The 24,150-nt window shown below is 41.1% G+C and overlaps 2 protein-coding genes across 3 annotated transcripts; both read right to left on the bottom strand.

Annotated features, from left to right (window-relative positions):
* Nucleotides 1-641: 641 nt before the first annotated feature.
* LOC122831113 (ribonuclease P protein subunit p38-like) lies at nucleotides 642-1,837 on the bottom strand. Its single transcript, XM_044117064.1, has 2 exons — nucleotides 1,761-1,837; nucleotides 642-1,642 (listed from the first exon to the last, which is right to left on the bottom strand). Exons 1-2 carry the CDS (start codon nucleotides 1,835-1,837, stop codon nucleotides 946-948), a joined length of 774 nt encoding a protein of 257 aa, XP_043972999.1. The 3' UTR covers nucleotides 642-945.
* A 1,382-nt stretch (nucleotides 1,838-3,219) lies between these two features.
* LOC122831214 (SUN domain-containing protein 2-like) lies at nucleotides 3,220-9,439 on the bottom strand. Of its 2 annotated transcripts, XM_044117240.1 has the most exons (9): nucleotides 6,719-6,776; nucleotides 5,334-5,424; nucleotides 5,113-5,237; nucleotides 4,942-5,012; nucleotides 4,733-4,847; nucleotides 4,525-4,643; nucleotides 4,215-4,388; nucleotides 3,885-3,974; nucleotides 3,220-3,417 (listed from the first exon to the last, which is right to left on the bottom strand). In XM_044117240.1, exons 1-9 carry the CDS (start codon nucleotides 6,735-6,737, stop codon nucleotides 3,304-3,306), a joined length of 918 nt encoding a protein of 305 aa, XP_043973175.1. In that variant the 5' UTR covers nucleotides 6,738-6,776; the 3' UTR covers nucleotides 3,220-3,303. The 2 variants fall into 2 exon arrangements, with proteins under 2 accessions (XP_043973175.1, XP_043973176.1); XM_044117241.1 differs by lacking the exons at nucleotides 3,885-3,974; nucleotides 4,215-4,388; nucleotides 4,525-4,643; ... (3 more) ...; nucleotides 5,334-5,424; nucleotides 6,719-6,776 and adding exons at nucleotides 7,833-7,922; nucleotides 8,161-8,334; nucleotides 8,468-8,586; ... (2 more) ...; nucleotides 9,052-9,188; nucleotides 9,299-9,439.
* Nucleotides 9,440-24,150: the final 14,711 nt, after the last annotated feature.

Here is a 24,150-nt window from a genome sequence, read left to right as displayed (position 1 = left end):
TTGATGGTTTACAGCCACAAACTTCAGTGGCTGAGACAACCGCCTTGTTTTGTTTATTTTTTAGGAGATCTGCAAGGACGGGCGATGAGTGTATGTCTGAATTAACATCCAGTCAAACTGAAGAACAATGTTCTTCAAAAAGTAATAAACAAAATGTTTTCCAAAAGGTAAAGAAATACCAACATGCTAACTCTGCTCTCTGTGTATTTTGGACTGATGACATCACAAGAGGTACAAATCCAAAACTAATCAGCTGGTGTTAACATGTATTGGCAGATTGGCACATTCTGACGCCTGGGAGTTGCATTTAAGTTGCAATGTGTTCATTATGTGTTAGAGCCACATTATTACAGCTTTAAAAGCTACATAGTACAAAACAAACATGAAAGTCTTCTCTTGGTGATAAATTAATTATAAAGTGAGTTTGATTTTTATAGAAACGTTTGGTTAACAGATTAAAAACACTGTGTGGATATCTGGTACTAACAGCACATTTATGGTTAAATAATGACTATTGCATAACTAAGCACTTTATTATTGGCAAAATGTAATAAATTTATATGTATTTATAAACATACTTTTATAAACTCTAAGATCACAACATGCTCCTTTGAGATTTTTAAGATTACACACATTTCAACTCATGCAAGAAAACTTTAGAAATAAAACACAATGCAGCCGTTCTTAACTTGAACAGAACTGTATTTTTATTAGACTTTGCAGAACAACTTTTAAGCATCATAAACAAGGTTCATGAAAGAAGAAATGCCGCAACAATACAGCTGAAAACTATAATGTTATATCACAAAACTGTAAAAAGATCAGATCACTTAATTGAAAGCTAAACTTTTATCAAAACTGATAAAGTTAAAGCTGTTTTGATGGCTGTAAAAGTTCCAACAATATGAAAAAAATAAAACAACAGAAGAAACAGGTGAAGATATTTCATTTCTGTTTCTTCAGTTTTGTTTTTCTTTTCTTATCGGGGTTTGGAACAATTCTCTTTACTTTCAGAGGCCGCAGAGAGCAGGATAAGGCAGAGTCTGTGATTTCAGATTCAATCTCCAGTTTCCGTTTTTCTGCTCTTCTCCCACCTTCTTCCTCCTTCCCCTCCTTCATCTGCTCCTCTTCCTCTTCCAGGTCAGCCGTGAGTTCAGCTGGCACTGCAGCTGCTTCATCTGTCAGCCAATCAACTTCCAAGGAAGGCACTCTGGGTTTGATGGCATCCACCACGTCTCTGAACATCTCCTTGTGTTCAGAAAAACACCGTCTGAATCCCAGAGCGAGGACGCTTTGGAGCACCAGGTGCTCCGCCACGCTCTTGCTCAGGCGGGGCACCTGGCAGGCCGGCACGTCTCTTGTTGCACTCAGAGCGATCAGGTGGTTCGTCATGAGCTGCGGTCTGACGGACTTACAAACAAGCAGCAACTGGAGCTGGTTCCTCTCTAGTGCCTTGGTGACCTCGTTGATGCCGATGGCCAGCTGCCGTCTGGCCGCCGTATCTGTCCAGCCGTTTAAATTCCTGATCCCTTTGGAAGTCCTACACTGAAAATCTTGAATCGCTCTTAGTCTGATCCCTCTCCAATGGCAACCTGTCCTGGGAAACCTCACTAAAGGCTGAACCTCAAGACAAATTCTCCATCTGGTTCATAGGGATACTCAAACCCCTCCACCACGTTAAGGTGGCGATTCTGCGGAGGGGTCACCAGCCGATCGCGATGGATGTTTAATCCAAGGGATCCCCCATCCTGAGCAAGCACAAGGCGACAGTGGAGACGATAACTCCCTTTGAAAGGAAGAAACCTCCAGCAGAACCAGGCTCAGGATGAACAGCCATCTGCCGAGGCTGACTGGCTTCAAGAGGGCAAAAATAAAGAAAAAACACACACACACAAAGACACACATTAAAACAAAGCTGTAAATGAGTCAATGAAACAAGAAAAACACAGTTTTGACACCAGCTACCACCCACTGGCGAGACCAAGGCTCCGACACCAGCTACTGGAAACTGGCGAGGCCAAGGCTCCGACATCAGCAACCGGAAACTGGCGAGGCCAAGGCTCCGACATCAGCAACCGGAAACTGGCGAGGCCAAGGCTAAGACATCACCAACCGGAAACTGGCGAGGCCAAGGCTCCGACATCAGCAACCGGAAACTGGCGAGGCCAAGGCTCCAACAACACGTACCAGCCACTGGCGGGGCCAAGGCTCTGACACCAGTTACTGGAAACTGGTGATGCCCAGACACCAACAGCAGCCACAGGCCACTGTCGAGGTCCAGGCTCCAACACCAGCTACCAGCCACTGGCGAGGCCGAGGCTCTGACATCAGCTACCGGAAACTGGGGAGGCCAAGGCTCCGACATCAGCTACCGGAAACTGGTGATGCCCGTACACCAACAGCAGCCACCGGCCACTGGCGAGGTCCAGGCTCCAACACCAGCTTCCAACCACTGGCGGGGCCGAGGCTCTGACACTAGTTACCGGAAACCGGTGATGCCCGGACACCAACAGCAGCCACCGGCCACTGGCGAGGTCCAGGCTCCAACACCAGCTTCCAACCACTGGCGAGGCCAAGGCTCTGACACCAGTTACCGGAAAGTGGTGCTGCCCGGACACCAACAGCAGCCACCGGCCACTGGAGAGGTCCAGGCTCCAACACCAGCTTCCAGCCACTGGCGAGGCCAAGGCTCTGACACCAGCCAGCAGGCACTGCTTCCCAGGTTCTGACAGCAGCTACCGGAAACTGGTGATGCACAGACACCAACAGCAGCCACCGGCCACTGAAGAGGTCCAGGCTCCAACACCAGCTACCAGCCACTGGCGAGACCAAGGCTCCGACAACAGCAACCGGATACTGGAGAGGCCAAGGCTCCGACACCAGTTACCAGAAACTGGTGATGCCCGGACACCAACAGCAGCCACCGGCCACTGGAGAGGTCCAGGCTCCAACACCAGCTTCCAGCCAATGGAATGGCCAAGGCTCCTATACTAGCCAGCAGGCACTGCTTCCCAGGCTCCAAAACCAGCTTCCAGCCACTGGCGAGGCCAAGGCTCCGACACCAGTTACCAGAAACTGGTGATGCCCGGACACCAACAGCAGCCACCGGCCACTGGAGAGGTCCAGGCTCCAACACCAGCTTCCAGCCACTGGCGAGGCCAAGGCTCTGACACCAGCCAGCAGGAACTGCTTCCCAGGTTCTGACAACAGCTAGTTGTCATGAGGACTGTGTTTTACTCTTTAAATAAATATTACTAAATAAATTAAACATGTACAAAACAGATATAAAGGATGGTGTCCTCTTCATGGCGCAATAACTCCATGCACTCTAAAATTGTAGAGGCATGTGTAGTCCAGTTGGCCCCAGTTGCTGTTCACCTCTAGGCTCACATAGGTGAAGGAGTCGGTTTTATCATCCTGTGAGCCAAGAGAGATAAAAATTAGGAGGGTTAGATTGATAATCCATAGCTACAAATAGAAAAGACAATGGAAACATAGGAGATCTGAATAAAGTGCATGGAAGCCTAGTTCAACTGTCCTTGCTGTAAATATATTTTGCATAGATTTATCAAGATATAATGGAATTATGCTAAAATCTTCCCAACTAGAAAACAAAATGTTACCTAGTAACACTGGGATAACATTGTTACTAGGTTTCTTTTCGTGAGGCAACACGTATTGTTTCTTTTCGTGAGGCAACAAAAACGATTGTTTTATGATAACAAATGGATGTATTTTGTTGTCAAGACATAATAAAAGTTGGTCTAAAGAACCTTATCTTGTATGTTAGGAAAAATTACCAATATTTATAACTGGTCAGTCAATCTGGGCTTCTGTAAGAACTGTTGTATTTGGTTAATAAAACATTAATTTGACATATTTACAGGGAGTTTGAAGGTCTGTATCCTGTCACCATCTTCTTCATATTGGAAAGTTCCCAAGAAACTCTCCTCATCGTTTATATCCTTCTTCCCCTGAGACAAAATTAGATAGAAATACAGCTCATTATCCTGTTCTTTCTAAATATGTGAAAGTTAGTTGGTGTATCTAAAAACATCATATGCTGAGATAAGCAGAAAATTCATTTGTGCAGGCAGAAAGTTTGCATGAGATCAGGTGATATCTAACTGAATCATTGCTAACACATTATAAAGCCTTTTCTTCTACAGTACAGGTGGACACATATGTGATACGTGTGGTGTTGCTTGACTTACATAGACAGAGAATTCCCTCGGAGCGCTGGAGACTGTGGAAGATGGGGATATCGCTTTAGGAATATGTCCCAGCGACACATGAGTCACAGTGGCTCTGTGGGACAGTTGGATGGATAAACGTCCCGGGAATCCTGTAAAGGCCCAGCATTCTCCAGGGTTCAGACGAGTTCTTCCCTGAAAACAGAGTACAAAACAAAGTTTAAGCGGGTACAAAGACTAAGAGAAATCGAAATGGTAAAGTCTAATATTTTATCAAATAGAAACACCACTTTGCCTAATATTCATTTAATGTTCTGAGTGTTGTTCGGACCTGAATGACAATGTTTGGGCCTATGGATTGTTGCTGTTGTTGGGAAGTTATGCCCAAAAATCTGCATGGTCTGGTGCGCTGATATGTTTCGGAGGTCATTGTGTGTACAAGTCTTGCACCTGCACAAAAAAACCAGAAATATTGAGTTAGGAAACCTTAATACTAAAAATTTGCAATCTGGTTTATGATCTTATTTCTAACAGCTCACCTTGAGACTCCAGAGCAAAGTTGGGCCACAGATCTGCAGGTGGTAGAAGGTAGTCGATTTTCTTTTTTATCTTCTGCAGATCTTCGTTGTAACCCTCCTGGAGCTTTTCTTGATCCTTATCCAGAGACAGAAAGTTTGTCACAACATTGAAATTAACAGCTTGTTCAGGATATTTAAATCAGAGTTAAGATTAGGAAGAGAAAACCTACCATGTCCACTGGTGTTAGTTTAACTGGCTCTGAAGATCGGAAGTGCAGAGCAGAAAATAGGCAGCTACATCCTGATGAACATGAGCAGAAGATGACAGTTAGTGACATAGCAAAAATACAGACTTTCGACAACACTTTCAAATTACTTGTTTGTGGAAGGAGAGTATTTACCAGACAACAGCAATATGAGGAAGATGATCCCACGACGTATCAAAGGGGCAATCTCCTCTTTAACAATGAAATCCTCATCATTGTCTTTTATTCTCCTGTTTAAGAGGCGCTTTCTTTGCCTACCCCTGGCCCAAGAAGGAAAAAATACAAGTGTTTAAATATGCGCATTGATCAGCAGATGACAGTTAAATTTAAGAGCTAAAAAAATAATAATAATATACTTGATTCTTGTCTCTCGATAGGATATTGTTGGTTCCCCATCGGAGTTATAATATCCATTAATCGATAAGCGAAGGCTTCGTTTCATTACAGCTGCACAAAAAGAAAAAAAACAAAGTCATGGAAGAGGGGTTGCTGATTGACACTAAGCATCTTAAATACACACACACACACACACACATATATATTTATTAGTGGGACAACTTCGCTGAAACACGTTGTTTGAGCTTTCACGGTGTCCGTAGTTCTGTAGATGAAAGCGCTGAACAAGCGCGTGCTTGTTATGAGCGCTGGGGGAACCTTATTTGATGGGGAAACGTGAATCAACGTAACACCTGTTGAGGTGGGTCAGGTTTGGCCTGTGTATTGTCTTGAAGCCTTGGCACCTTGTTAAACTGTGGAACAGATTGGTTTCCCCCTCACTTGCACACTTTGTGATTTTGAAGCTGTTATGTATTTTTTTCGGTCTGATAACTAATTACAAAGAAAAAAATGTTAAGGAGAAGTATTTTTGCCAAGCATGTTCACTTGTCTAAGGTCAATTATTTAAATTTGGTTTGCAGATCATTTATGTTTATGCCCAGAGTGAAAGTAAAATTAAGATTTAAGTGCTGAAGGCCTTAAACATTGCAATTTAGCAAATTGTTAATATTGAGTACAGTCTGGGGTGTGGGGGCTTCGCCCAGGATGCCAAACAGGTTAGGATCGCCCCAGGACAGAAGGCCAACTTTATAACGGTTTTACAAAGTCAGATTTCAGGCCGGATCACTAGATGATCAGATTATTTCTCTCCTATCACAGTGAATTTAATACTTAAAGTGAGAAAACCATAAACTGGCTTTAAAATGTGTAAAACGTCTTACTATTTTGATCCTGTTTTCATGTTTACTCAATGAAGTTGTCAAATATGCAAAAACAACAACAAAAAAAAAGGTGCTAGAAGCACAACTGAAACTTTCGATATTTTCCTCAAAAGTAAGTAAAATGATTTGAGCTGAAAAACAAATTACTCACAACCTTAAACAGAAAATGGGTTTGCAGTTTCTGTTGAATCACCTCCTCAATTGCTGAGGTGCATTTATGTGTTATTTATGTTTTCTTAGAGTTGGGACACTCATGTTACATGACTTATATAGGCAGAAAAATATTTTGGAGCGCTGCAGATTGAGCCAATTGGGGGGAAAAATCTTGTGAATATTACCCAAGGACACATGAGTAATGGAGACTCAAAAGTAACTAAAATAATTTGATGTTGTGCTAAAAAACAGATTTCTCACAGCATATCATGTGGAAACTATTTTTAACGTTGCTGTCACAATTTCCTCAAAAATCTCACACAAAATTAGATCTGTTTTTTGTCACTAAATTAAAAAACAAAAATACTTACTTTCACCGTGTTCCACCATGGTTTAGTTGAAATATCAGGTCTTCGAAGTCTGACTTTCTCCTTGAACTGAATTGCAACAAATGTGAGAAATCTGAGTTGGAACTTCTCTCTTATTGACAAAAGTTCCAAAAGCGCCTGATGACACATCAGCCTATGTGACATCACAACATTAAGCAGAGCCTTTCCGCATATAATAAACTACTGGAATTCATGAGAATATTTTAAAACTTATTTTAGATAATCTTACAGCAAAAATTTATTCAACTCTTTTACTGTCAAATGAATGTATCTTTCTTCAAATCAGACAAAAATGGTTTGTCCAAAGTTTGTGTAGCTGGTTTGTGTAGCAACATTTATTGTTTGTGCTGCTATCATTTTAAAGATATTAAGAAATGTTTCCAGAGGTCACAAAAGGTCAATCTGAAGTCTGGTTAAACTTTGTTTAATATCTTCAAAGCCAAAGCAGCACAATCAAAAATGTTTGCTCCACAAACCAGAACAAATGTAGTCGAGATGATTGATGCCCAATTCTTCTAATTTGCAGGTGGGAGAGTTCAGTCCCATACTTATTTGGAAATGGCAGCACTATTTCCTATATTACTCAAAGTTTCAATTATTTTTCTATTGAACTGTTTTTGTTTTCCAGTCATGATTAAAAGAAAAATAATACAGCAATATATTTGTAAATAAATTGATTTTACCCTTTTTACGCCTTTTTTGTTATTATTAATGTGCTGCTGTAAATTAGTTTGTAATGAAAATGCGTTACATTGAAAAGTTGATAAATTAGTTCATACTAAACAAATTGTATGACTAAATTCATGCTTAGAATGGTTAAAAAATGTTGAAATTCAATCAGTGTGTGGCATATATATTACTTTATATTTACACACATGGCTATCCATACAGGCAAAATATCTAAGTAAGGAAGTGAAGAACCTTATGTTCAACAAATTTATGTATTTTGTTGTCAAGACATAATAAAAGTTGGTGTGAAGAACCTTATGTTGTATTGTTAGGAAACATTACCAATATTTATAAAAGAGACAGTCACTCTGGGCTTCTGTAAGAACTGTTGTATTTGGTTAACAAAACATTAATTTGACATATTTACAGGGAGTTTGAAGGTCTGTAACCTGTCACCATCTTCTTCATATTGGAAAGTTCCCAAGAAACTCTCCTCATCGTTTATATCCTTCTTCCCCTGAGACAAAATTAGATAGAAATACAGTTCATTATCCTGTTCTTTCTAAATATGTGAAAGTTAGTTGGTGTATCTAAAAACATCATATGCTGAGATAAGCAGAAAATTCATTTGTGCAGACAGAAAGTTTGCATGAGATCAGGTGATATCTAACTGAATCATTGCTAACACATTTTAAAGCCTTTTCTTCCACAGTACAGGTGGACACATGTGTTGTGTATGGTGATGAATGACTTGCATAAACGGAGAATTCCCTTGGAGCACTGAAGACTGTGAAAGATGGGGATATAATTTTAGTAATATGTCCCAGCGACACATGAGTCACAGTGGCTCTGTGGGACAGTTGGATGGATAAACGTCCCGGGAATCCTGTAAAGGCCCAGCATTCTCCAGGGTTCAGATGATTTCTTCCCTGAAAACAGAGTACAAAAAAGAGTTTAAGTGGGGTACAAAGACTTAGAGAAATCGAAATGGTAAAGCCTAATATTTTATCAAATAGAAACACCAGTTTGCCTAATATTTAATGTTCTGAGTGTTGTTCAGACCTGAATGACAATGTTTGGGCCTATGGATTGTTGCTGTTGTTGTGAAGTTATGCCAAACAATCTACATGGTCTGTTGCGCTGATATGTTTCGGAGGTCATTGTGTGTACAAGTCTTGCACCTGCATAAACCAGAAATATTGAGTTAAGAAACCTTAATACTGAAAATTTTCAATCTGGGGTATGATCTTATTTTTAACAGCTCACCTTGAGACTCCAGAGCAAAGTTGGGCCACAGATCTGCTGGAGGTAGAAGGTAATCGATTTTCTTCTTCATATCCTGCACATCTTCGTTATAATCCTCTGGGAGCTTTTCTTGATCCTTATCCAGAGACAGGATGTTTGTGACAACATTGAAATTAACAGCTTGTTCAGGATATTTAAATCAGAGTTAAGATTAGGAAGAGAAAACCTACAATGTCCACTGGTGTTAGTTTAACTGGCTCTGAAGATTGGAAGTGCAGAGCAGAAAATAGGCAGCTACATCCTGATGAACATGAGCAGAAGATGACAGTTAGTGACATAGCAAAAATACAGACTTTCTACAACACTTTCAAATTGCTTGTTTGTGGAAGGAGAGTATTTACCAGACACGAGCAAGATGACGAAGATGATCCCACGACATATCAAAGGGGCAATCTCCTCTTTAACAATGAAATCCTCATCATTGTCTTTGTGGTTGTCTGTTATCTTCCTGTTTAATGGGCTCTTTCTTTGCCTACCCCTGGCCCAAGAAGGAAATATTACAAGTGTTTAAATATGGGCATTGATCAGCAGATGACTGTTAAATCTAAGAGCTAAATAAAAAAAAGAAAAACACCTTATATAATATACCTGACTCTTGTCTCTCTGTAGGAAATTGCTAGTTCCCCATTGGAGCTATAATATCTGTTCATCATTAAACAAAAGCTTCATTTCATTATAGCTGTAAAAAAAAGAGAAAAAACAAAGTCATGAAAGAGGGGTTGCTGACTGGCACAAAGCATCTTAAATACACACACACACACACACACACACACACACACACACACACACAGACATGTGACCGGTGGACTTCTGCCTTTTGTGTGTCATGTGGTGATCGGAAAAATCATAAAACTCCGAGTCAGGGTTTGGAGGCGGTCTCCGTTTGTGTAATCTGTCAATCGGTAAATATTAGCATCAGCACATAGCATGTGCTCCAGTTCTCCGACCCGATCTATACAAAATAATAGTGTTAGCATACATCAAATGTTATAAAGGCGAAATAACAACTCAAATGAAAATATCCAAACATCTATCATTAATACAGAAGGAAAAATAAACATTTGAACAGCATAAATGAAAGGATTACAAAGGATTATAAAACTTACCTCTTCCCAGTGGAACGAGTAGCAAAAGGGAAGAGGAAATTAATAACTTAATATTTATAATGGTCCTGGAGGACCCTGAACAAAAGAAGAAGAAAGAAGGGCGGAGCTGGAGGACCTTTTCCAAACCTCTGTGACCACACACGACACGAACTGAGAAAAGTCCAACAGGTTCGATCGGTTCGTGTGTCCAGCGACACAGCAGGAGCAACACATCACACACGAACCGATTCCAGAAGAAAATCCAGTAAAAACCCCAACATACAATACATTAATTTAGAATAATCAAACACAGAGGACAATGTAGAAGCAGTAGTGATAGTTTGTGGACTCATTTTAAGCGATAATAGACGTAACAAAAAGAAAAGGGGTTTGATAAAAAGGCAGCGGAAGCAGCCGCTCTATTTGCTGCACTATTATTTGGAGGTGAGTTATGTTTTTTTGTAGTTAACATTCTTAACTGAATAAACATAATCACATATAATAAACATATATATAAATTACCTTTACACATAGTAATAAATATTTCCACATGTCAGTCCACCGAACTCTCAGTTGCCATGTCAACTGTTTGGGATTCCCGCCTTTCTTACCTCACGCTCTCTGATTGGCTACTTTTCATATTCAGGGGCGCAACTACATACTTTCTGAGGTGTATGCGAACAAGTCATCGGCCCGCCCGCCCCAATGACATAAACTTGTAGACTCATCTTTAATTAACGTATCAATAATAAATGTACATATATGTGAATAAATTGCTGCCTGTAGGGCAATTAAAAAAGAATGAAACGAAAAACAGGGCAATATTTCATAATTTAATATATTTGAGCCAAAGAGCCACTTCTGTTAGCCCGTGTCTAGAACTGCAGGTCTGAGGTATTTTGTTAGCATGTTTTCTATCATTCTTCAGGTTCTGCGGTGTTCCTCTCCTGACCCATTCTGTCTCATATCAAACAACCCACTGAATAGCCTATCGCCGACACATTTTTTAATGCTCCAATTAAACGTCACTGTGACTGTTTAGCCTGTGTCTTCCCACTACCATCTGTATTTTTGCCAGAGGTTTTGCTTCTAAGGACGGTATAGTATCGGGTGGACAGTTGATAGCAGCTCACCGCGGCTGCGTAGTGTCCGTCTCTAAGCAACCGTGACAACAGCGGCAGTTCGTGGGAAGGGAGGAGGGGGATCCTATTTAGGTCCCGCAACGACATTTTAGCTGACCTTACTATTTCCCGTGATTTGTTTTGGTCATTATTATTACACTTATTGTTGAGCTGGCGATTTGGTGACTTTGATGCCCAGAAACTTAGATTTGAACTGCTCGGTAATGGACCTTACCAAGCTCCGCCCACAACCGACCCACGTGACCGCAAGTCTCACAAGCAAAGCCTCGTAGCGCATTGTTTCTATGTAAACATGACTCCATTAGTGCATAATTTCTACCGGATTTTCACAATATATAGGCTACTAAAATGGACAGAGGAAATACCAAGTTCACGTCATCATCTGGGAGGAGGTTACTGGTTTCTCAGTCACAAGCTGGTTGCAAACCTGAGGTTAGCAGGTGTCAGTCGGTCAGTTATGGTAGATCTGAAATTTGGTTTGATGACCTCAATATGAGAAGCTACAGACTGATAAGAGGAACCAAAGAGCTCTGTTACGGTAAAGAAGCCATTTGTTTGTTAAAATTTTATGAAATCTATTTGTTCTTTTTGATGTTTGTTATGAATGACGTATAGTCACAAACAAACAGGGTAATTGGTCCAACGTTTAGAAACTACAGCGGCTGTAATGAGCCACAGCAAATGTAAACAAAGGTAAAATAACCCGAACAGGTGATCAACTCAAAACCATTCGTACCTTTTTAGTCTGTCTCTCTTTGTAGTTTAAGCACACTTGTTACCGTATCAACCGCCTGCCCATAAAACGAGCAAAGATTACGTTAAAAACATAACATTCACTCCGTTACGATATCAAGTTTCCAGGCTTGATATTTATTTCTGGATTATTAATCGCTTCCCTGAACACAGCGATGGTTGATTGACCAGCTGTACTTTGTGCTAGAGTGGCTAACACGAGTAACAGTTTAGTCCAAAGCGTTTTCTGCTAAAATAAAATCTTTAGTGTGTGTCAGATACAGTACACGTTGCATATTGATCTGTTTAGCTAACGTAAGACTGTGTAGCAGACAGTCTTCAAGGTGTAGAAGTTGTATCAGAACTGCTATTATGCGGTACTTAGCTAACGGGAAGCTAGTGTTTGTGAGACTGCCACCCACGTGACCACGTAGAATGAGCATCAGCCAATGAAAAGCGGCCCCTCTGGTAAGGTCCATCTAGGGTGACCAGACGTCCTCTTTTTCCCGGACATGTCCTACTCTTCAGACCTAAAAAAGTGTCCGGGGGGAATTTAAAAATCGTCCGGGATTTTGGTGAACTGCCTCAAAACACATTACATAGTGTTACCTCCCCCCGTTGGCGCATGTTTGTCCGCCGATTCTACCCCCCGCCAACAAAAAAAAGAAGTGTCCCCCTTTTCAGAAACCCAAATCTCGCAGTTGATGTGGAAAAAGCACCAACCAACCTCCAAATGGAGCTGATTGAACTCCAGTGTGATGAAACGCTGAAGTCAAACTTTGATGCTGTTGGGGCCGCACAGTTTCCACAGTTCATCCCTGACACTATGCTTCAGCACCGAAGTTGCTCAGTTGCTCTCCGTGTTTGGTAGCACTTACCTACGTGAGCAACTTTTCTCCTCAATGAAAATGACAAAATCGTCTCACAGGAGACGTCTGACTGACGAACACCTTTGTTCAATAAAGAAGGTTTCCTCAGCTCAAACCCTGAGCCCCGACATTGATGAATTGGCATCCAAGAAAAGATGCCAGGTATCTGGCTTTGCTGCATCAGAGTAGATCAGTGTAGTGAAACCTGTTTAATTTAATGTTATTCAATGTTGAGTTCATCTATTGAGGCCACCTAGTGGTAAACGTTATAATTTTGTCTATTACTGGTTAACTGACGCCATCTTGAGGTCACTTTTATTACTACGGTTTGTTTACCGAAAGGAAGAAGGTCTGTTGATCCGTCTGCTCTGAAAGAAACCTTTTTTGTTGTGTTTTCTTCAATCTGAGTCCAAAAAAAGGGAAAACGGCATCGTCTGTAAGTACTGTTCTAATGTGCTTGTCATATAAATCATAATTTGTAACCGTTGACATATTTTATGTGAAGCTAGAGATTTTTTACATGTGTTAGCCTAGCTAGCATTCATTTTTTCTGTACCTTTGTATGTTACAGTTTTACACGATTCTCATTAAACCCTGCTAAAGAACCAAATGGAGTGCTTCTTGGTGGACGGATGGGAAAGTGTTTAGCTACCTGTATAGCTGAGTTACTGCTAAACGTCACAGTGCTTAGCGAGGCCAGGACAGTAAAAAGACGTCCCACGCAGAAAAGACAAAGGATAAAGACAACTTCTGAGCCATGGACAACAAAGATAATGGACAGAAGGCAAGTGATGAGCAATCAAATAAGGACATGGATCAAAATACAGTGTACTACGTCCGTTCCGTAGCCTCACGGTCATCTACGTGCTCCTCAGTCAGTTTGGCCGCAGCTAAAGCAAGAGCTAAGGCTGAAGCAGCTAAAGCTAAATCGGAGTTTCATGAAAAAGAGACATATATTCAGATTGAGAAGATAAAACTTGAAGCATCACTGCGTGCAATCACTCTTCAAAAGGAAGTTACAGCTGCTAATGCTGAAGCAAAAGTGTTTGAGGCAGTAGCAGCAGACATAGAAGAAGGAAAATACAGGGAGACATCCGAGCGCAGCCGGAGCGGCAGAGGTGAGAGTGAGGACACGGTGGGCTGGAGGAGGTTGACAGAGGAGGTGAAGGCCAAAGTAAGTTGATGGCTCAACATCATTCACACGAGAATTTCCTACACAACAGTTGGTTATAATGTCCAAAAAATAAAAACTGATCAAAAAGGTAATGTCCAAAATTCCCGGATGAAATAATAAGAATGAAAAATGTCTGTCAGTGGTCTCACACATAACCAACTGTGTGTGAAGATATGAGTGTTACATGCCTACCACACCGCAGGGTGCAGCAGGACTCCCAATGGAAAAGAAGAAATCCAGTCCTTTCTCTAAATCCAGTGTAATGCCCAGCGCCATCAAGGTCATAGGAGGAATCCACCTCAGGAACAATCCAGCATACAAACAAAAAACAAACAACCTGACCTACCAACAGACAGGACCAGCAGAAATATAGGAATTTTATTAAGCTGTTCTAGTTTTAATCCTTTTTCAAACACAATAATAAAACGTTACATTTTACTGAAACTTGACAAAGGTTTACATTTGAATAATTAAATGACTCAAATAAAGGCTATTTTTTTTTTAATAACAATGTGATAAACAGAACAAAAACCCAAAGAAAGGCTCAGAATATGCTCACCAATCTCAATGCGACACGTTTGGGACAACTGACTGTGGCTCTCGGTCCGGATGCGTGGGGCACTAGATAGTGTAACATCCGCACTCTTTTGGTTGAATGCAGTATTTATTTACACTTTGGTGTTTTTGGTTGTTTTGGTTATTTGATTAATTCCAATGTTAAGTGTTCTTTTGAAAATAATGTGTATTTATCTTTGGCAGGAAATCACATGCATTATTACTTTATTTCCATTAAATCAGTGTAAAAACGTCTTCAAACAATATTATCGTTTATCGCAATAATGTTTGGGACAATTAATCGCTCAACAACATTTGTTATCGTGACAGGCCTACCTACCGAAATGCGTGAATAATCCATGTAAAACATCCGACCTTCCGAAATCGTCAAAATCGTCAACATTTTACGGTGAATGAACCTGCCCAACTCGTCAATATATGACAAGTCAGGTGTGAGAATGTGTTGGCATCATCTGAACCTGGGTTATAAATTCAAACTTTAATTAATCAAGAAGTCGGAGGAAACATTTAATAAATTTCTGTAAGTCCATCACACATTTTTCTTGGCTTTCTGAAATCCTTTTTCTTTTCTTTCAGACATTAAAATATAAAGTGGGTCATTTTGTTTTAATGTGATGTGCAGCTAAATGTATAGAAGTTGTGATATTTGTTAATGTAAAACATCAACTTCAGCTCTCCCTTTACCCAAACCTTTTGAGGGCATTTAGCAGTTCTGTGTGCTTCAATGAGCAAAGCTTTTGACCAACCACTTGTTCTAAGGTGGAGTCTTTGTTTTTGTTTTACGTTCTTTTTGGTGGTTTCATGTTTGTGACTCTGCAAAATGTAGGACAAACAGGCAGCATCTGCTTTTTCTATTTGATTCTTTTAATTATTATTCTATTTTTAATGGCTCATTTTGAATTTGTTTTTCTCACATTCCATAAAGATCGGCCAGAACAAAAAGCCCTTGTCAGTAAAAGCTCTGAGTCCAACTCACAAGGAGATGCTCCAGTCATTAATTTAACTCTGAAAACCAGTTTCTGCATCGACGGCGTGCCTCGTGTTGCCTGCAGCGGCTCAGATGAACTGTCTGTCGGTTCTGCTCCCATGTTGACTCCAGCATTGATGGTTTACAGCCACAAACTTCAGTGACTGAGACAACCGCCTTGTTTTGTTTATTTTTTAGGAGATCTGCAAGGACGGGCGATGAGTGTATGTCTGAATTAACATCCAGTCAAACTGAAGAACAATGTTTTTAGTTTAGAACCATTGTAAACTGTGAAAAAGCTGAAGAACCTGTACCAGCATCATTTAGTCATAAACCCAGTGCGAATACCAGTCTGTTTCAACACATCAGCTATACCAGCATGGATATTTGATTGAATAAACTCTTACATTTTAAAAAGGAACGTGGCTGAGATGGAGCTTCTTTTTTCTGTCATTGCTGAGATTTATTTTACAGATGTCCTCCTGTTAGGACTCTCTTTTTTTTTCCTCCACTAATGAAGTTTTGATTTCCTCTGAAGTAATAAACAAAATGTTTTCCAAAAGGTAAAGAAAAACCAACATGCTAACTCTGCTCTCTGTGTATTTTGGACTGATGACATCACAAGAGGTACAAATCCAAAACTAATCAGCTGGTGTTAACATGTATTGGCAGATTGGCACATTCTGACGCCTGGGAGTTGCATTTAAGTTGCAATGTGTTCATTATGTGTTAGAGCCACATTATTACAGCTTTAAAAGCTACATAGTACAAAACAAACATGAAAGTCTCTTGGTGACAAATTAATTATAAAGTGAGTTTGATTTTTATAGAAACGTTTGGTTAACAGATTAAAAACACCGTGTGGATATCTGGTACTAACAGCACATTTATGGTTAAATAATGACTATTGCATAACTAAGCACTTTATTATTGGCAAAATGTAATAAATTTATATGTATTTATAAACATACTTTTATAAACTCTAAGATCACAACATGCTCCTTTGAGATTTTTAAGATTACACACATTTCAACTCATGCAAGAAAACTTTAGAAATAAAACACAATGCAGCCGTTCTTAACTTGAACAGAACTGTATTTTTATTAGACTTTGCAGAACAACTTTTAAGCATCATAAACAAGGTTCATGAAAGAAGAAATGCCGCAACAATACAGCTGAAAACTATAATGTTTTATCACAAAACTGTAAAAAGATCAGTGAAAAAAATAAAACAACAGAAGAAACAGGTGAAGATATTTCATTTCTGTTTCTTCAGTTGTGTTTTTCTTTTCTTATCGGGGTTTGGAACAATTCTCTTTACTTTCAGAGGCCGCAGAGAGCAGGATAAGGCAGAGTCTGTGATTTCAGATTCAATCTCCAGTTTCCGTTTTTCTCAGGTGGTTCGTCATGAGCTGCGGTCTGACGGACTTACAAACAAGCAGCAACTGGAGCTGGTTCCTCTCTAGTGCCTTGGTGACCTCGTTGATGCTGATGGCCAGCTGCCGTCTGGCCGCCGTATCTGTCCAGCCGTTTAAATTCCTGATCCCTTTGGAAGTCCTACACTGAAAATCTTGAATCGCTCTTAGTCTGATCCCTCTCCAATGGCAACCTGTCCTGGGAAACCTCACTAAAGGCTGAACCTCAAGACAAATTCTCCATCTGGTTCATAGGGATACTCAAACCCCTCCACCACGTTAAGGTGGCGATTCTGCGGAGGGGTCACCAGCCGATCGCGATGGATGTTTAATCCAAGGGATCCCCCATCCTGAGCAAGCACAAGGCGACAGTGGAGAGGATAACTCCCTTTGAAAGGAAGAAACCTCCAGCAGAACCAGGCTCAGGATGAACAGCCATCTGCCAAGGCTGGCTGGCTTCAAGAGGGCAAAAATAAAAAAAAACACACACACAAAGACACACATTAAAACAAAGCTGTAAATGAGTCAATGAAACAAGAAAAACACAGTTTTGACACCAGCTACCACCCACTGGCGAGACCAAGGCTCCGACACCAGCTACTGGAAACTGGCGAGGCCAAGGCTCCGACATCAGCTACTGGAAACTGGCGAGGCCAAGGCTCCGACACCAGCTACCGGAAACTGGTGATGCCCGGACACCAACAGCAGCCACTGGCCACTGGAGAGGTCCAGGCTCCAACACCAGCTTCCAGCCACTGGCGAGGCCAAGGCTCTGACACCAGCTACCGGAAACTGGTGATGCCCGGACACCAACAGCAGCCACTGGCCACTGGAGAGATCCAGGCTCCAACACCAGCTACCAGCCACTGGCGAGGCCGAGGCTCCGATATCAGCTACCGGAGACTGGTGATGCCCGGACACCAACAGCAGCCACTGGCCACTGGAGAGGTCCAGGCTCCAACACCAGCTTCCAGCCACTGGCGAGGCCAAGGCTCTGACACCAGCTACCAGCCACTGGTGAGGCCAAGGCTCTGACACCAGTTACCGGAAACTGGTGATGCCCGGACACCAACAGCAGCCACCGGCCACTGGAGAGGTCCAGGCTCTGACACAAGCTACCAGCCACTGGCGAGGCCAAGGCTCTGACACCAGCTACTAGCCACTGGCGAAGTCAAGGCTCCAACAACAGCAACCGGAAACTGGCGAGGCCAAGGCTCCGACACCAGTTACCAGAAACTGGCGATGCCCGGACACCAACAGCAGCCACCGGCCACTGGAGAGGTCCAGGCTCCAACACCAGCTACCAGCCACTGGCGAGACCAAGGCTCCGACAACAGCTCCCGGAAACTGGCGAGGCCAAGGCTCCAACACCAGTTACCAGAGACTGGTGATGCCCGGACACCAACAGCAGCCACCGGCCACTGGAGAGGTCCCGGCTCCAACACCAGCTTCCAGCCAATGGAGAGGCCAAGGCTCCGATACCAGCCAGCAGGCACTGCTTCCCAGGTTCTGACACCAGCTACCGGAAACTGGTGATGCCCGGACACCAACAGCAGCTACCAGCCACTGATGAGGCCAAGGCTCTGACACCAGCCAGCAGGAACTGCTTCCCAGGTTCTGACAGCAGCTAGTTGTCATGAGGACTGTGTTTTACTCTTTAAATAAATATTACTAAATAAATTAAACATGTAGAAAACAGATATAAAGGATGGTGTCCTCTTCATGGCGCAATAACTCCATGCACTCTAAAATTGTAGAGGCATGTGTAGTCCAGTTGGCCCCAGTTGCTGTTCACCTCTAGGCTCACATAGGCGAAGGAGTCGGTTTTATCATCCTGTGAGCCAAGAGAGATACAAATTAGGAGGGTTAGATTGATAATCCATAGCTACAAATAGACAAGACAATGGAAACATAGGAGATCTGCATAAAGTGCATGGAAGCCTAGTTCAACTGTCCTTGCTGTACAGTAAATATATTTTGCATAGATTTATCAAGATATAATGGAATTATGCTAAAATCTTCCCAACTAGAAAACAAAATGTTACCTAGTAACACTGGGTTTTATTTTGATTTGTATCTTTTCGTGAGGCAACAAAAACGATTGTTTTATGATAACAAATTGATGTATTTTGTTGTCGAGACATAATAAAAGTTGGTCTAAAGAACCTTATCTTGTATGTTAGGAAAAACTACCAATATTTATAACTGGTCAGTCAATCTGGGCTTCTGTAAGAACTGTTGTATTTGGTTAATAAAACATTAATTTGACATATTTACAGGGAGTTTGAAGGTCTGTATCCTGTCACCATCTTCTTCATATTGGAAAGTTCCCAAGAAACTCTCCTCATCGTTTATATCCTTCTTCCCCTGAGACAAAATTAGATAGAAATACAGTTCATTATCCTGTTCTTTCTAAATACGTGAAAGTTAGTTGGTGTATCTAAAAACATCATATGCTGAGATAAGCAGAAAATTCATTTGTGCAGGCAGAAAGTTTGCATGGGATCAGGTGATATCTAACTGAATCATTGCTAACACATTATAAAGCCTTTTCTTCTACAGTACAGGTGGACACATATGTGATACGTGTGGTGTTGCTTGACTTACATAGACAGAGAATTCCCTTGGAGCGCTGGAGACTGTGGAAGATGGGGATATCGCTTTAGGAATATGTCCCAGCGACACATGAGTCACAGTGGCTCTGTGGGACAGTTGGATGGATAAACGTCCCGGGAATCCTGTAAAGGCCCAGCATTCTCCAGGGTTCAGACGAGTTCTTCCCTGAAAACAGAGTACAAAACAAAGTTTAAGCGGGTACAAAGACTAAGAAAAATCGAAATGGTAAAGTCTAATATTTTATCAAATAGAAACACCACTTTGCCTAATATTCATTTAATGTTCTGAGTGTTGTTCGGACCTGAATGACAATGTTTGGGCCTATGGATTGTTGCTGTTGTTGTGAAGTTATGCCAAAGAATTTGCATGGTCTGGTGCGCTGATATGTTTCGGACGTCATCTTTTGTACCAGTCTTGCACCTGCACAAAAAAACAGAGAAATATTGAATTAAGAAACCTTAATACTGAAAATTTGCAATCTGGTTTATGATCTTATTTCTAACAGCTCACCTTGAGACTCCAGAGCAAAGTTGGGCCACAGATCTGCAGGTGGTAGAAGGTAGTCGATTTTCTTTTTTATCTTCTGCAGATCTTCGTTGTAACCCTCTGGGAGCTTTTCTTGATCCTTATCCAGAGACAGAAAGTTTGTCACAACATTGAAATTAACAGCTTGTTCTCAAGTTTGTTCAGGATATTTAAATCAGAGTTAAGATTAGGAAGAGAAAACCTACCTTGTCCACTGGTGTTAATCTAACAACTGGCTCTGAAGATCGGAAGTGCAGAGCAGAAAATAGGCAGCTACATCCTGATGAACATGAGCAGAAGATGACAGTTAGTGACATAACAAAAATACAGACTTTTGACAACACTTTCAAATTGCTTGTTTGTGGAAGGAGAGTATTTACCAGACAACAGCAATATGAGGAAGATGATCCCACGACGTATCAAAGGGGCAATCTCCTCTTTAACAATGAAATCCTCATCATTGTCTTTTATTCTCCTGTTTAATAGGCGCTTTCTTTGCCTACCCCTGGCCCAAGAAGGAAAAAATACAAGTGTTTAAATATGCGCATTGATCAGCAGATGACAGTTAAATTTAAGAGCTAAAAATAATAATAATATACTTGATTCTTGTCTCGCGATAGGATATTGTTGGTTCCCCATCGGAGTTATAATATCCATTAATCGATAAGCGAAGGCTTCGTTTCATTACAGCTGCACAAAAAGAGAAAAAACAAAGTCATGGAAGAGGGGTTGCTGATTGACACTAAGCATCTTAAATACACACACACACACACACACATATATATATATATATATATATATAGAGAGAGAGAGAGAGAGTAAAGTGGGACAACTTTGCTGAAACACGTTGTTTGAGCTTTCACGGTGTCCGTAGTTCTGTAGATCTGAACAAGCGCGTGCTTGTTATGAGCGCTGGGGGAACCTTATTTGATGGGGAAACGTGAATCAACGTAACACCTGTTGAGGTGGGTCAGGTTTGGCCTGTGTATTGTCTTGAAGCCTTGGCACCTTGTTAAACTGTTGAACAGATTGGTTTCCCCCTCACTTGCACACTTTGTGATTTTGAAGCTGCTATGTATTTTTTTCGGTCTGATAACTAATTGCAAAGAAAAAAATGTTAAGGAGAAGTATTTTTGCCAAGCATGTTCACTTGTCTAAGGTCAATTATTTAAATTTGGGTTTGCAGATCATTTATGTTTATGCCCAGAGTGAAAGTAAAATTAAGATTTAAGTGCTGAAGTCCTTAAACATTGTAATTTAGCAACTTGTTAATATTGAGTACAGTCTGGGGTGTGGGGGCTTCGCCCAGGACGCCAAACAGGTTAGGATCGCCCCAGGACAGAAGGCCAACTTTATAACGGTTTTACAAAGTCAGATTTCAGGCCGGATCACTAGATGATCAGATTATTTATCTCCTATCACAGTGAATTTAATACATAAAGTGAGAAAACCATAAACTGGCTTTAAAATGTGTAAAACGTCTTACTATTTTGATCCTGTTTTCATGTTTACTCAATGAAGTTGTCAAATATGCAAAAAACACCAACAAAAAAAAAGGTGGTAGAAGCACAACTGAAACTTTCGATATTTGCCTCGAAAGTAAGTAAAATGATTTGAGCTGAAAAACAAATTACTCACAACCTTAAACAGAAAATGGGTTTGCAGTTTCTGTTGAATCACCTCCTCAATTGCTGAGGTGCATTTATGTGTTATTTATGTTTTCTTAGAGTTGGGACACTCATGTTACATGACTTATATAGGCAGAAAAATATTTTGGAGCGCTGCAGATTGAGCCAATTGGGGGGAAAAAATCTTGTGAATATTACCCAAGGACACATGAGTAATGGAGACTCAAAATTAACTAAAATAATTTGATGTTGTGCTAAAAAACAGATTTCTCACAGCCTATCATGTGGAAACTATTTTTAACGTTGCCGTCACAATTTCCTCAAAAGTCTCACACAAAAATTTGATCTGTTTTCTTTGTGTCACTAAATTAAAAAACAAAAATACTTACTTTCACCGTGTTCCACCATGGTTTAGTTGAAATATCAGGTCTTCGAAGTCTGACTTTCTCCTTGAACTGAATTGCAACAAATGTGAGAAATCTGAGTTGGAACTTCTCTCTTATTGACAAAAGTTCCAAAAGCGCCTGATGACACATCAGCCTATGTGACATCACAACATTAAGCAGAGCCTTTCCGCATATAATTAACTACTGGACTTCATGAGAATATTTTAAAACTTATTTTAGATAATCTTACAGCAAAAATTTATTCAACTCTTTTGCTGTCAAATGAATGTATCTTTCTTCAAATCAGACAAAAATGGTTTGTCCAAAGTTTGTGTAGCTGGTTGGTGTAGCAACATTTATTGTTTGTGCTGCTATCATTTTAAAGATATTAAGAAATGTTTCCAGAGGTCACAAAAGGTCAATCTGAGGTCTGGTTAAACTTTCTTTAATATCTTCGGCGCTTGGTAACCCCGACGGCGCTCTATATGCGCCGTCGGTGTTACCAAAACCTGAGACCGCTGTGCCGGGTTTCCCGACTTGTCGGAGCCCAGGATCAAGTTCCTGTTAGGATTGGCCTGGTAAACGCCAGGTCGCTTGTGAATAAAACTTTTATTCTTCGGGACTTTTTTGGTCACCAAAACCTGGATTTTCTGTGTGTGACTGAGACGTGGCTGAGTGTTGGTGAGTCCAGTGCTCTATCTGAGCTTGTACCAGCGGATTGTTTTTATTTTAACTCACCACGGGCCTCGGGGAGAGGCGGAGGCACAGCGACTGTTTACAGTCAGGACTACAAATGTAAGCAGTGTTTTTTATAGAAATCATTCCCCAGTTTTGAGATTACGTCTTTTGAGATGAGATACATAGACCCAGTTTTCTGTGCTGTCGTCTACCGGCCCCCCAAATATGATAAGGATTTTATAAGCGACTTTTCTGATTTTTTATCTGGGATTTTAACTAACTATGAACATGTTCTTATTGTTGGGGACTTCAATATACACATGTGCTGTCCAAATAAGCCTCTGGTAAAGGACTTTTTAACCCTTTTGGACTCTTTTAACCTGGTACAGTCCGTATCCGGCCCTACACATGAACATGGACACACACTGGACCTGGTCATTTCCTGCGGTCTGCCTGTGACTAACTTGGAAATCTGTGACTCTGTGTTTTCGGATCACCGGCCTGTTTTATTCACTGTTACTTTGACACCTACCTCAGTAAAAACTCGCACTGCTGTTCGGCGCCCTGCTTTTCTTCAGCTCTGTGGATCATTTGACTTCCTCCACTTCGATACAGAAGAGCTCTGGTCCTGGTTTCATTCTTCCTGTCAAACCATCCTGGACTCGGTTGCTCCATTAAAAATCAGGCAGCCCAGGATTAAACCTGAGCCTTGGTTTGATGACAGAACTCGTGCTGCAAGGAAGGAATGTCGTCGTGTTGAACGCAGGTGGAAAAAGGATAAACTGCAAGTTACTCTTCAGATTTTAAAAGACTGTTGGCGTCGCTACCAGAGCACAGTTAAAGAGGCAAAAAGGGAATATTTGGCAAATATCCTTTCTTCAAACAGTCATAATCCACGTGTTTTGTTTAACACCATTGACTTTGTGCTAAATAGTTCTCAGAATGCCTGCTTGGAAGCTTCTCCTGAGGTGTGTGATGATTTTATACGTTTCTTTATTGAAAAGGTTGGTAGTACCAGGGCTCGTATCACAGCTCCTGACTGACCCTTCGATTTCAGTCCCCTGCTCGGCTGCTTTCAATCAGTTTGAGCCTGTGACTGTCTCACTGTTAGAGGATGTGGTTGGCCACATTAAGCTATCAGGTTCCCCCTGGGATCCTGTGCCTCCACGACTTTTTAAAGATATTTTTCCTAGTATAGGGCAGCCTGTTCTTGCAATTATAAATAGCAGCCTGTCTTCGGGTGTGGTTCCCGCTAGTTTTAAACATGCAGTAGTGCAGCCACTGCTTAAAAAACCTGGCCTTGATCCTACTGTTCTGGCTAACTATCGGCCTATTTCGAAGCTGCCTTTTCTTTCTAAGGTCTTAGAGAAAATTGTGTATTGTCAGCTGACACAGTTTTTAGATGACAATGGCATCATGGAGGTATTTCAGTCAGGTTTTAAAACTCTCCATAGTACAGAATCTGCTTTGATTAGAGTTTTTAATGACGTCCTTCTTGCATGTGATTCTGGTCACCATGTTGTTCTGATGTTACTTGACCTAACTGCTGCTGTAGCTGAGTTAATTTTATTTATTTATAATCTATTTTATTTTATGAACCTTCTCAAAACATTTTTATTTGCTTTTCTTAGTTCTGGAATTGTATTT

This window comes from Gambusia affinis, linkage group LG05 (genome assembly GCF_019740435.1).
Source record: "Gambusia affinis linkage group LG05, SWU_Gaff_1.0, whole genome shotgun sequence".
NCBI classification, from domain to species: Eukaryota; Metazoa; Chordata; class Actinopteri; order Cyprinodontiformes; family Poeciliidae; genus Gambusia; species Gambusia affinis.
This window is presented reverse-complemented; position numbering and strand designations above follow the sequence as displayed.

Bases quoted from the DNA above. Each gene is read 5' to 3' on its own strand.
- LOC122831113 (XM_044117064.1), bottom strand. From the start codon at position 1,837: ATGGCTGTTCATCCTGAGCCTGGTTCTGCTGGAGGTTTCTTCCTTTCA. The intron at 1,643-1,760 runs GTGCTTGCTCAG...CCTATGAACCAG, and splicing joins ATCGTCTCCACTGTCGCCTT to ATGGAGAATTTGTCTTGAGG.
- LOC122831214 (XM_044117240.1), bottom strand. The intron at 5,238-5,333 runs GTATATTATTAT...TTCTTGGGCCAG, and splicing joins TATCGAGAGACAAGAATCAA to GGGTAGGCAAAGAAAGCGCC. The intron at 5,013-5,112 runs GTAAATACTCTC...CATGTTCATCAG, and splicing joins CCTCATATTGCTGTTGTCTG to GATGTAGCTGCCTATTTTCT.